Below are 13,041 nucleotides of genomic sequence, written 5' to 3' on the forward strand. Positions count from 1 at the left end.
GTAGGGCAACGTTTTTTATTCTTCAATTTCGTTCAATTCAAAGCAAAAAAGTTTTGGAATGCAAAATTCGAATTCAAATTCAAAGCAAAAAAGTTTTGACATGCAAAATATTCTGCATGTCAATAAAAGAGTCGGCACTAAGCCAAAGAACTTCATGTACTGCAAGCTGCAATGTACAGTCATTTAAACCCTGTTTAATATTTCATTCCCTTTGAAAAAGTAATGTGAACAGCTCAGTCGATGAGACGGCCAATACCCATAATGGCAAGGTTTCTAACGGAAACATCCAGCAGAACATTAGATTGGTGATACATTCAGTCCATTACTTGATAAATTCAGTCTGTTAAGTTAGTTACGACGGAATGCAACTGCAGGTTTTGTTTTATGTTTTAATCCATACTTGAAGGTGGTTCTATTTGGCTTTCTTCGACAAATATCGGCGTAAGGTACTTCTCGTCAAAACGCGACCAAACTCTGACAAGCCACGACTTTTCATATTGTCTTTTCTCAATTCTTTCTTGTGGGGTGCTTGCTGAGGGATCATTGACATCGATAAGACTCAATCTACGAGCCTTTTTTTCCTCCTCGTGTTCATCAATACCAGTTTTGATTTTCAAACACGAAAGCACAGGCATAGTCACGCCTCCGAAGAAAATCACGGACACGATGACAATGATAAGAGTAGTTGTCAGCATCATTTGTCGCGGGATTGATACCGTGTTCCTGACGGCTAACGCAAACGCAATTGCACCTCGTAAGCCAGAGAAAAACATCATGTGCTGCACGTTAAGCGGAATCTTCCGCGTCCTCCCCAAGTTTAAGAACAGCGACAATGGGTAGACGTTGAGAGCACGCCCAACTTGTATGGCCATGAATGACCAGCCGATAAACCCTACGTTCCACTGATGATTCGTGAAAGCAAACACAGACAAACCAATGTATGAAAAGATAAAGGTTTCTGCTAAAAAATTGAGAAGCTCGAATGTTTGAGTGGTGCGCATTCGTGATTCCTCGGTAAGGTTTTTGTACGTGTAATGCTGTTGCGTTATTCCGCAGAAAAGCACAGCCACTATACCGGACCAATTGGAAAGTTCAGCAGCTAAAAAAGTGCAATATGACATAAGAAAGAACAAGGCCGTCTCCAAGATGGGGAAACTTCCTATCTTGGTGAGTTTCGTGACTAATGCATTCACAAAAGACATACCGCAACCTATAGTGAAAGAACCAACGAATATGGCCACAAAATCTGCTATGGCTTTCAAAAAGGAGAACAGATCGAAATCTCGTAAGTCGCTTTGGTTGTACGCTAAATACGTTTCTATGGCTCTGTAAAGAACGATCGCAACGGCGTCGTTAAGAACGCTTTCTCCGAAAACCAGCGCATACAAGTCCAAGTCAGCGTGAAGATCGTGAAAGATGGCCAACACGGTGACTGGATCGGTTGCCGAAATCAACGCACCAAAGAGCAAACATTCAGCGTAATCAAAATCTTCAGTTACTCCGGTCCAGATGTTGAATCCGAACACCATCGAGCCAGTGACGATACAGGAAATAGTTGTGCCAAAGAAGGCATATGTCATAATGGCGCCTAAATTACGAAAGAAATAACGTTTCTGAAAACTGTACCCTGCATAGAATATGATCGGGGGAAGGAGGACATAGAAAAATATCTCTGGATTAAAGGAAGATTTGGATTCGATTTCGTTTCCTTCGTCCGGCGGTGAGGTGTGGGGAGGGAAGCGAATGCCCGTGAGAGTGTAAGAGTATTCAGTGCCATTGATGTTGACAAAGACGTTTTTAGGTGCTATGGTGATGTTTCCGCAATTTTTAAGCTTGACAGCCAGCGGTTTCTTCTCCCCACGGCTCTCGGAGTATTTAATAATGGCGCCGACTACAACTCCAAGAATCATCGCAACTCCAGTCTCGTGAAAAATCTCGAATCGACGGATCTTGAAAAGCCAGATCATAAGCACATTGATAATCAAGAGCGTGATGAGTATCAGCATGCTGAGGCTATCTGTCTTGTGTGTGTTCTCCATCTCATCTTCTTTCTTGCCTTCGAGTGTAGTTGGCGTTTCGACCGCTTCTGAAAGCATAACACATAATATGGCAACAGTGGCGCAGGCCAGAATTACGTCCACTTTGTTTATCATTTTATAGCCTCTGAAAAACATCTTGCTACCGCTGCTAGCTTCGAAGGTCTTCAGATAAAAATTGAGTAAAAAAGTATTTCCTGAGACGAGTAATTGACGGCGAAATCAGTGAACGACATCTTCCATGTTAGCTGTTAGGTTCGCCTTCTCTAACGCTAACATGCTCGCTGCGGAGGATATTTCACTAGTTCGTAGTAATCTTGTGTTCTAGAGGTTGTCAAACTTAAACTGGAGCTAAAAACGCGATGATCTAATGACTTTTCGCTTCATAAGCCGATTGAATTTTGAAGGAATAAACCTTCCGGTTAATCAAACATAATAAATATTTAATATGATACCCGTTTTTTCGGTGGAAGTCGATTTGTCCAAAAGCGGAAGAGAGGCAGGTGGACGGGTGAAGCGACGAAATATTAAAAGTAAACTATTTGTAAAAGATAGCAAAACACTGTTATGTGATCTTTAGATCATTTGAGGAGCGGGATAAAACAGGTTCTCTCCCCACGCTAATGTGATGATTTAACTTCCGTCGTGCCAAATGAGGGTGAAGTTATTTAAAAAATGAAGTTATTCCCTTTCTTTCGCGAACCTCCCAATTTATTTACTCTCAAATCAGAAAGTGTAACGTTTTGACAGAAATTTTAGAGCTAATTAGCTGTGCCTTTCTAATGGAAGATTCTTGCTATAATTTGCACAAATGATAAAAACTATATATTCATCTTTACAGAAAAGTCAATCTACCCGTGAAAATCAATTATTTTCATGAATACAAGCCAGATGTTTTGTTTTACTCAGCGAGGCTTGTAATAACCATGAGAATAAAAAAAAAAGTTACAATACAAAAAAAGAAAGCGTTGAGGACTGACTGGTCCATATCGTGCAAAGTACTTATGCATTTACCTTCATGCTAGTTTTTGGAATAAAAAATTACCACTAAAAACCAAAGACTTTTCTCGTCACTGAACAAGAAGAAGTGCCAAGAAAATAATTTGAAGCATTTTTAACAACTTCATGGACCGATTGGTCTCTCCTATAACCGCAGTTATGGCTTAAATTTTCCCGCACTTTGTACAGCATTATTATGACCGTGTGTCAAGACCTTAATAAAGTGACGGCTGAGATCTGGCGCTGTCCAAACATAACAGCCAGCCTCGTCATGAGCCTTCTTTACAAAAAAAAAATCAATTCCCGAGCAATTTCAATTAATTCACCACATTACGTGCCAAACCTACGGCGGATATTTAAAGGCCATTAATCCCCTCCGATTGACTAAATTTCCGTTTTGGGTTGAGCTACAAGAAACAAACACAGTCACGCGTAAAAATATTGTCATCAGAGCTTTTTCCGGCACCCGGAACCGGTGGCCCGGTTACAGTAAGCAAGACCATAACGCTGCTATTTCTAATACACTCAAAGATATTTAAGTGTGTTATTGTCTCCGTTTTAACAGAAAACGGACAACAAATGTTAAAATAAACACGAACCAGAAAAAATAATTAAAAAAACAAAATTGTCAGCCGATCGCTTGGATCGAAGACATCTAGGTATTTCCCTGCCAAAGGAAGTGAAATGCACTATCTTGATATTACATTTACTGATGGTAGATATTTCTTTTCTAGGTACTAAAACTAACTAACGAAATTTGAAGAAATTATAAGTCTTATTTTTATTTGTAGTAATGAAAATTCGGTCTAAACCACTACATAGGTCAAGTTTGTACAGCGGCTTTAGAGTTTTCCTTCCCTATAATATCATGATAGTGCATACTAAGTAACTTGCTTTATCTCAGTCACTGTTGCAGTTACCTCTGCACAGCAACCAGCAAGTGATTTCATAGAGTGGCTGAGGGGTCAACTCGACGACATGCAGTTGAAGGTTCGAGCGCTTTCCGTCAATTAAAACACATGCGTGTTTTTTTTCTGCACAGCAACCAGAAAGTGATTTCATAGAGTGGCTGAGGGGTCAACTCGACGACATGCAGTTGAAGGTTGGAGCGCTTTCCGTTAATTAAAACACATGCGTCCCAAGCTCATATCTGGAGGAAATGTCTGAAGGATTATTTCATGAAAGCGTCACGCGTTGTGTGACGTGGTGGTAGATTACGGTCGCTCGCGCAACTTAACACCGCGTCACAAAACGCATGATGCTTCACGAAATAATTATTCGCTTTTCTCCGAGACGTGAGCTTGGGACGACTGTGATTGCAACAGTTTTTTCGCCGACTTGTCAGCGTTCTGGAATACTTACGCTTCTCTCGATTGTTCGGTGAAGGCTGCACCACCAAATAAGAGCGGATTTGACCAGAATAAGGTAATTTGGTTATATCAACTAAGTTGAAATTGTAGATGGGCCAACGTAAAGAGTTAAAAAGCTGACGCTTCGAAGTTTAGCCCCTCATCATTGGTCTTACCCCAGCGACGCAGCACCACAGTTTCTTTAGAAACTTACCCCCTTTATTAATTTGATCAGAATAACCCAGGCAGATGATACATGTCCATTAACAGAGTTATACAAATGAACGTAAAGACAGCAGAGTGACAATAACTCTCAAAAAAGAAACAACAACTCTGAGTTTAAATTTACAAGACATGTTTCGACATTCTCATGTCATCTTCAGTTGCAAATGAGCATTTAACTGTTGTACATTTGAATTTAAATTAAGGTACGTTACAAACTACGTGTCAGGGCTTACGTTACATTTGAATGTTAAAAACGCGAAAGATGTAAATAGCGCGCGCTTGACTGTATCAAAAAAATAAATAGATAAATAAAAAAAAAATAGATGTAATAATAATAAAAATAAATTAAAAGACCAAGGAACAACATAATTAAAAGGAAAGAGACAATTCTAGATGTTTCAATTGCTGATTAAGGATAGGTTTTTCCCACTTAATATGCAATGCCTCTTTGATCTTAATTTGGTATTTTGAAGCGGCAGAATCTAAGATCGTGAAACATTCAGTATCACAAGAGTCAAGACAGGCCCTTGATGATTGCAGGTGTTTGTAAATATGCGAAGTTTTGTCCGACAAGAGGTGCTCACGAACTCGTGTACAAATGTGGCGAGTGGTCTCACCAATATAACTGACATTACAGCCAGCACATGAAAATTTATATGTGACACGCGAACGCAGACCTAGCGGTACTGAATCTTTCACACTGAACATGTTTCTGAGTTTAAACGTACTGAAGACTAACTTAATATCTAAATCAGCTCTACAATAACGTTTGAGTAGTTGTCTTAACTTAGTCTGAGCGATGTTCGAAAATCGACCAACATAGGGAAGTTTATAATAGTGCGCAGAAGGTTTACCGGAGTTAGAAGAGGCGTTCTGCCCAGTAAGAGGATTCTTTTTCTTCGCTAGATACCTGTAAATGATCTTGTCTATGACCCAAGATGCAAAACAATTTTTCCGTAGCAAGAAAATAAGTTTCTTGACATCCAGATGAAAACCAACCCAGGAATTATTGATCTTGTATGCTCTGTCAATCAGCGTTCTGACTAAACCTAATTTGTAAATCAAAGGGGCGAAGCTGAAATAATTAGTAAGAAGGCCAGTAAACGTCTTCTTGCGATATACACTAGTGACGATGGATGTATGATTGTTGTCTAACAATATGTCTAGAAACGATAATTTCTTAGCAATTTCCTTTTCCATTGTGAAACGAATACTAGGATGCCTGGCGTTGATATAATCAAAGAACACGAGCGCGTCCTCCTCGCTATCGAACAAACAAAAGGTGTCATCAACATAGCGTCTGTAGAACAGAACTTCAGAGAATGAATAGTTATCTAGCCAGTTTTTTTCATGATGTCCCATAAAGAGGTTTGCAAGTACTGGAGCAAGTGGGGACCCCATGGCAACCCCATCTATTTGATCATAAAACACACCCTTAAACAAGAAACCAGTCTCAGCTGCTTCGAAGGTAAAAAGCGTTTTTAGGTCAGCGGCGTTTATCTTAAGACCAGGGTTACCTTGATAAATGCATCTGATCGCCAGGTCAATACATTCATCAAGAGGTATACTAGTGAACAAACTCTCAACATCGAAAGATACCATGAACTTCCCTGAGGTTGATAACTGGTTGATTTCATGTAGAAAAGAAAACGTGTCGCAGACGTTGTATTCACGCGGGACATGTGGCTCTAGAAGATTACAAAGGAACTTAGATAAATTGTAATTGTAGGTACCTATTGAAGATACTATGGGTCGAAAAGGAGGTGCTTCTTTAGGCTGCTGAGCCTTGTGCATTTCACGATCTTGGATTCTGCCGCTTCAAAATACCAAATTAAGATCAAAGAGGCATTGCATATTAAGTGGGAAAAACCTATCCTTAATCAGCAATTGAAACATCTAGAATTGTCTCTTTCCTTTTAATTATGTTGTTCCTTGGTCTTTTAATTTATTTTTATTATTATTACATCTATTTTTTTTTTTATTTATCTATTTATTTTTTGATCTAGTCAAGCGCGCGCTATTTACATCTTTCGCGTTTTTGACATTCAAATGTAACGTAAGCCCTGACACGTAGTTTGTAACGTACCTTAATTTAAATTCAAATGTACAACAGTTAAATGCTCATTTGCAACTGAAGATGACATGAGAATGTCGAAACATGTCTTGTAAATTTAAACTCAAAGTTGTTGTTTCTTTTTTGAGAGTTATACAAATGGTTTTCAAGAATAAATGAGCAGAGGAAAGGTAGCTTTATCTTGTCTGCACCAAGGACAAACACATTCAGATCTTTCTCTAGTTTACCTCTCGAATGAGGTTGGTAAACGCACCTATTACTTCTATCTCATACTGCGGTCATCCCTGATTTTTTCTCATTTTGAAGGTTCAAATTGAAGCATAATCGAGGCAATTTAATCTTAGTCATTATTACAATACGCTTTTCAAATTCATTGGCGTTTTTCTGCTTACAACAACAGGTTGTTCACCTACTTTTCAAGATTCCTGTTCTCTCAAGCGTGAATTACGACAAGTAGGGAGTGGGGGTAGATATTTATCGGCACAAATCGCTGTAATGAGACAGCACGGAAATAAATCAATCGACTTCGCCACCTTCGCACCACTATGACTCGTTTTCAGTACTAAAGGACTGAAAAGCTGGGTATATCTTTGTTCTGGGTTCTATGTACCTGAAAGACATAGTCCTATGCGAATGTCACATCACCAAATAAGAGCATATTAGCTAAGCAGAAAAGAAGCAAGGACGGGTTTCTATTCAACAACAAAAAGAAGAGGACAACGAGACCATAAAGCCTCTTCCCGATTGAAGAAGGTAAAGTTGATTCTCTTCTATACATTTCTTTTAAACTCACACCTACAAAATATTAGAGGGAACGAAATGCAAACGTGTTCCTCTTCATTTTCTCTCTAGCATTATTGGGAAAGTGCACTGATTAATCCAGTCTCCTTCAGTTTCTGCTCATGACTCGAATAAGTCAGTTTTGGTTTGATTTCTTAGATGCATTCTGGGCTCTTAATTGGCTTTTGTTTCGAGAATGAACGCGTTCCAATAATCTTTGTTCTGAGTTGGCTTACCTTTTCCAGGATGTCATGAACCGGAAGCTTTTAAATGCAGTGTTTGTTTTCCTGCGACAAACGTCTTTTCATAATGATTCTACCAAAGTTAGGGCTTTGCGCGCTTCTCCTTTTGAAAGGCAATTGTTCTGATTACAGCAGCTTCCAATCAGCTAACCTGTCTGTTGTTACCCAGCTGTTTATTTGCATACCGCAAAATTCACGATGCCACACAGACGAAATTTTCCAGATGCAGTTTCTAAACTTTATGCAGAAATGCAAAGTGAACCAGCTCATTCTTCACAAGGAATGAGACCTTTAATGATATTTCTTATCCTTTTCAATTGTCATTTTCAGTCATGCTTGAAGCAAGAATGGTAATTATTGCTCTCTATTGCTTTGCGTTCTTGAGGTTTGGCTTTGTAGCAGCTCAGACAGCGGGAGATGGTAGGTCTCAAGAGCTAGCCCTATAAACTACTTAGTAACTTTGAAAAATCGTTAAAAGATCTTTCCTGGCAATAAAGCTTATACAATTTCATGGCGAAGATGCATCTTCCCAGCCTCAATATTTTTTTCGGATGTGGAATATAATATGTTAAATTCATGAAAGAGGAAAATTTGATTTTTCGAAAAGAATTAACATCTTATTCAGGCATGTAATTTATCCACGATATAAACTCCGCCATCTTCAACATAGTAATTATTTACATTCAACTTGATAAGTGGCTTGATGATGATAAAGATGCAAAACTGAAACAAAACAAAAAAAAAGACAAGAAATGATGAAGAAGAAAATCATAGAAAAGCAAAAAGGAAACATAAAAACAACAACAACAGCAAAAAAAAAGAAACGCACATAAAAACTACACGAAATACAGAAAAACAATAATAACAAAATTCGCAAAGTGGTTTTCTGCAAGACGCACCCATTAACGAAAATATCGTCAGCAATTCGTAATTTGTTTCTATTGTCGCTTTTGCAGGTTTCTTAGTACTTCTCTTTTTTATCTCCGCATATTTTGTGTTTTCATCAGATAACCAGTGCGACCAACTATTGGATTTTGAGGAAATGAATCAGCTAAACTGCTTCTCAGCCGTTGGAGGCGGTTCACGATCCTTGTCTGTAGACAAAGCGAAGAGTGGTCAGCGTTCTCTCAAGTGGGAGGTAGGTGCCACAGCTGGTTCGTCGGTACTGACCTATACCAGGCCTTCATCATCTATCATTACAGGAAATAAACTCAGGCGAGGTGGTGTTAAGTTGTGGCTTTACAAGAAAGATACTTCCAATGGAAGGATACTGACTGTTCACCTACGGGATGGCACCCGCAGGACTTCGTTTGGGGGTTTTGATGTCAATCTCGGATTTAAAGGCTGGAGAGCAGTATGGGTGGCATACTCTGAATGTAAATCATCGTCAATCCCTACCCTAAGTCCCTTCAAGTTGAGTAAAGTTACCTTTTCGGTGAGCCATAAAGATACCATCTACTTTGATTTGATTGACTTTGTGGACCACATGAGCTTCCAAACTCGCGATAAAATAGTACCTCCAATTAACCAGCCGGGATATGACAAGACTGAAATCAACACCGCTCGGCAATTATATCGTTGGAGTCAAAAGCAACCTACCAATCTTCCTATAGCGGTAGATTCATCTAAAACAGAAGGTCTGAATCATATCGAAAGTCGTCTGAGAAATTTCTATTGCAGTGAAGGAAAAACCAGTTACGATTTCACCGGATTTCTCATGAAACGATGGAAATCACTGACGAAAAGTATTGATAAAGCACACGAGCAATACGACAAACTTATATTTAAAACAGCATCAGATGGGGCCAAAGTGATAAGTGGTCCTTCATTGTTTTGCTATGGCTGTAAAAAGGGGACAACAAAGTATTCCGCCACAGATCAAACGAGAAAGTTCAGCTTTGTCATGGCCAATATTATGCTTCCACTGGCGCAGGAGTACTACTTACGGTCTCGCCAGGGTGAGATAGATAAGACAGTAGAGAAAGAATTAAAGAAACTGAGCTCTTCTGCTTCCACTAAGGTAAGAATTTCTCTGAAACGAATAGCGGGAAACCACAAACCCAGACAGGATGAGTTCCTTAACTACCTCAATTCCAAAGGAAAGCCTTACACCAAAGCAAAAGTCCGTGAGTCATTAGAGTATATGAACAAAGTTCGTCTTCAACGGGTCATCAATTTGTTGGATTACGTTGCAGACCAAGGTTGGACGGATGGTAGTGCCATTGGTTCCATAAGAGGAGATTTGAACCAGAACGGACCTGGATACATGCATACCCTTTTCCTTCTTAAGAATTCTCTTCATGAAAATAGTGCAAATAAGAGCAGACTTCTAAACCTAGTCAGTGCCGCAAAATGGTACAACTACTTTGGAGAGGTGTATCAAAGGCCGTATGAGTACAAGGGAACAAATGCTGATAGAATGATTACAACAATGCTATTTCGTCTTTTGACTGTTTTGATAATGCCTACCGATACCCCTGATGAACAGAGAGCAAGGCAAAGAGACATGGATGCTCTGAAATTGTGGATGGATAATGCTTTAGCCATCAACAAAGCATTTGGAGGAGTTATCAAACCTGATTTTACTGGTTTTCATCACATGGTGTTCTATGCATCCGCATATATACCTCAAGCACTGCACACAGCAGCGCAACTACAGTACTTACTAGAAGGAACTGATTATGCTTTATCGCACTCCTCTAAGAAAAATTTACTTGAGACGCTTAAGACTCTACGGGTGACAGCTGTAAAATACTCTACACCAAACAGTGTCGGAGGACGCTTTCCTAGCTTTTCACGGAAAATCCTGGTCAACATGCTTCCTGCATATGCCTATGTCAGCGTTACGCGTCAGTGTTCAAGAACCCAGAATCCACTTCCAAGAGTACATATCCCTGACCTGAACACGGATGCAGAAATTTTTCTACGATTATATCAGCCTTCCGACCAAACAATATCCAAGTATCTGGGTAGTGGAAGAATAAGTCAAGGAAAATCATATATGAATACAATGGGATCTCTGGATATAATGATCCAAGTAAGTGTGTGTATACGTATATTTTATGCGTCTTTTTTGTAGTTTAAGACAGTATTGTTACTCGGATTGTAGTCTAAATAACAACACAGGTCTATATAGCCTACGCCTGGAGAAACTATTCAGAGAGAGAAGCTTATCGCTTTCTGCGTGCTTTCTCTCTTTCCTACGTAACCTGTTCGAACTTTCATTTGGTGCACCGTAATTCTGTTAGGTTTTTCTACAAGATGAACGATTTTATTTTTCATATCATTCACTTTTTTTTAGAACAATTATATATCCTTTGCTATCTTCCATGGAACTTGAAATGTCCCGTGGATGAATTGAACCTATATTCCTTATGACAGGCACACAAAAAAGCAGTTGACAAGGGTATGGCTGCAGAATCCTCTCCAAATGGTCATTGGTCTAAGAACTTCGCTGCTCTTTCGATACATCGTCGCGAAGACTGGGCTGTTACCGTAAAAGGCTTCAATAAATTTGTCTGGGATTTTGAGATGGGTCCTACAGAAAACCCAAACGGAATTTTTCAAAGCTATGGTCAAATGCTCATTGCTAACAGCGAGGAGTCCCTTTTAGCGCATGATGTAGAGGAGGGATGGGATTGGACAAGAATTCCTGGTGCCACTACCATATCCCTGACTCTTGAGGAAACACGAGTGAAAAAAGCAAGGTATTTCAGTCCAAGATCGTTTGCTGGCGGAGTTACTTTCAAGGGACCAGAGCCATTGTCAAATGGAGTTTTTGGCATGGATTATTACCAACCAGATTACCAATTCATACAGAGTTCTCATCCCCAACTCAAGCTTTCTTTCAAAAAGTCAGTTTTCTTTTTCCAGAACATAGTGGTTTGTCTGGGTAGTAACATAGAAATAAAAAACGGACAAGGAAAAATTGCTCAGACAACTCTATTTCAAGACAAGGTTCGAAGGGTTGAGACTGGAAATCAGATGAAGTCTTTCTCAATCGAGCTAGACGGTATTAGAAAAGATGGTTCAACTACATTTGTAGCAATGGTGCCACCTTTGGATTCAACAAAACGCTACATTAGTCTTCTTGACACGAAAGGTAACAGCTACTATATCCCGCCTTCGAGTGCCTCGAGTCTCAAAGTTCAAATTGCAAATCAAAACTCAAGAACACCAGCAGCTAGGCCATCAAGTGGTCGTTACGCCACAGCTTGGCTTGAACACAGTTCTTCCGAGGACAACTATGAGTACGCTGTTTACGTAAAAACAACATCATACCCCAAGTCTGCTAAATTCGTCTGGGATTTTCAGGCAAGTCAACTTAATAACAAAGTATACAAAGTCCTACAGAAGAACGAAGTAGCACACGTGGTCAAATTTGAAATGTCTTTAGTACAATGGCGGAAAGTGAGTCCAGCCCAGTTTGGCTATGTGATATTTTCATCCACCAGAACGCTTCCTTCGGACGGTCCAATTAGATCATCCAATCAACCGTGCCTTATCATGGCAAGAGAAGACGGGGGATTTCTCTATCTTAGCGTCAGCTATCCAGACCTGGCATTTCCTAATTCGGACCATCTAAGGACAATGGAGGATATCGGAGTCCGGGAGTATTACCATGTTGAAAGCCAGGACATCTCAGTTACAGTGGTTTTGAGAAAAAGAGTGCACAAGTCCCTTCCGGAACAACCGGTGGTGCATGGATCACCACCTGAATACTTGCCTACAGTTCAAGTCAAATCGACGAATCCCACGCGCCGAAAAGGCAACAAAATTGTCTTTACCAACCTAAAGAATGGTTTCAGTGTCGAAGTCAAGCTTAGGATTTAGCCGGTGAAGAGGCTCTGCTTCTACCTTAAGCTTGTGAGTAGGTAAGAGGTGCACTGTTAGATGTGTAAGAAATAAGTGGAAGCCTCTTTTGCCGCAATGAATTTGAATACTTTACATTTTATCTGTCTTCAATTCTGATGTTTGCAAAACAAATAAAGAGCATTGAAAGTTGAGATTGAGCGAGGTTTGCTTTTGACTTCAAGACAAGGTTAGAAGGAATTCCAACCCATTCGGGATTTACGTGGACGCCATCATGAATTTCGGTTCATCGCCACTCGCGGCTATGTTGCCAGCTTTGAATAGAACAGAGAGCTACAACATTTTCCCTAACATGTTTTATATTTCTCAAAATACTGTGCGTCTGGCAGCAGTAATCAGGGCACAGAGATAAAAAGCGAAGTAAATATATTCAAAATGTTAGCTTAAGATGCGCCAGAATTTTCTAGAGATTTGAGAAAGCGTAAGTTATAGCCAGTGAGCTTGAAAGGGTCGTACTAAATGGT

The 13,041-nt window shown here is 39.7% G+C and overlaps 1 protein-coding gene and 1 pseudogene across 2 annotated transcripts; one reads left to right on the forward strand and one right to left on the reverse strand.

Annotated features, from left to right (window-relative positions):
• Nucleotides 1-174: 174 nt before the first annotated feature.
• Nucleotides 175-2,413, reverse strand: LOC111339349 (sodium/hydrogen exchanger 9 pseudogene; annotated as a pseudogene). The gene has a single exon (XR_015988455.1). The product of XR_015988455.1 is annotated as a sodium/hydrogen exchanger 9 pseudogene (transcript).
• Nucleotides 2,414-4,323: 1,910 nt separating this feature from the next.
• LOC111339361 (uncharacterized) lies at nucleotides 4,324-12,711 on the forward strand. The gene is made up of 5 exons (XM_022946007.2): nucleotides 4,324-4,460; nucleotides 7,084-7,436; nucleotides 8,036-8,125; nucleotides 8,713-10,742; nucleotides 11,087-12,711. The coding sequence occupies exons 3-5, from the start codon at nucleotides 8,038-8,040 to the stop codon at nucleotides 12,536-12,538; spliced, it is 3,570 nt and encodes a 1,189-aa protein (XP_022801742.2). The 5' UTR covers nucleotides 4,324-4,460; nucleotides 7,084-7,436; nucleotides 8,036-8,037; the 3' UTR covers nucleotides 12,539-12,711.
• The last annotated feature ends 330 nt before the right edge of the window (nucleotides 12,712-13,041 follow it).

Source organism: Stylophora pistillata, chromosome 6 (assembly GCF_964205215.1).
Source record: "Stylophora pistillata chromosome 6, jaStyPist1.2, whole genome shotgun sequence".
NCBI lineage: Eukaryota > Metazoa > Cnidaria > Anthozoa > Scleractinia > Pocilloporidae > Stylophora > Stylophora pistillata.

What these genes read in the sequence shown, in the direction of transcription:
- LOC111339361 (XM_022946007.2), top strand. Translation starts at nt 8,038, where the DNA reads ATGCTTGAAGCAAGAATGGTAATTATTGCTCTCTATTGCTTTGCGTTC. An exon ending in AGCTCAGACAGCGGGAGATG is followed by an intron (nt 8,126 to 8,712) that starts GTAGGTCTCAAG and finishes TGTTTTCATCAG; the next exon opens with ATAACCAGTGCGACCAACTA. An exon ending in CTCTGGATATAATGATCCAA is followed by an intron (nt 10,743 to 11,086) that starts GTAAGTGTGTGT and finishes TCCTTATGACAG; the next exon opens with GCACACAAAAAAGCAGTTGA.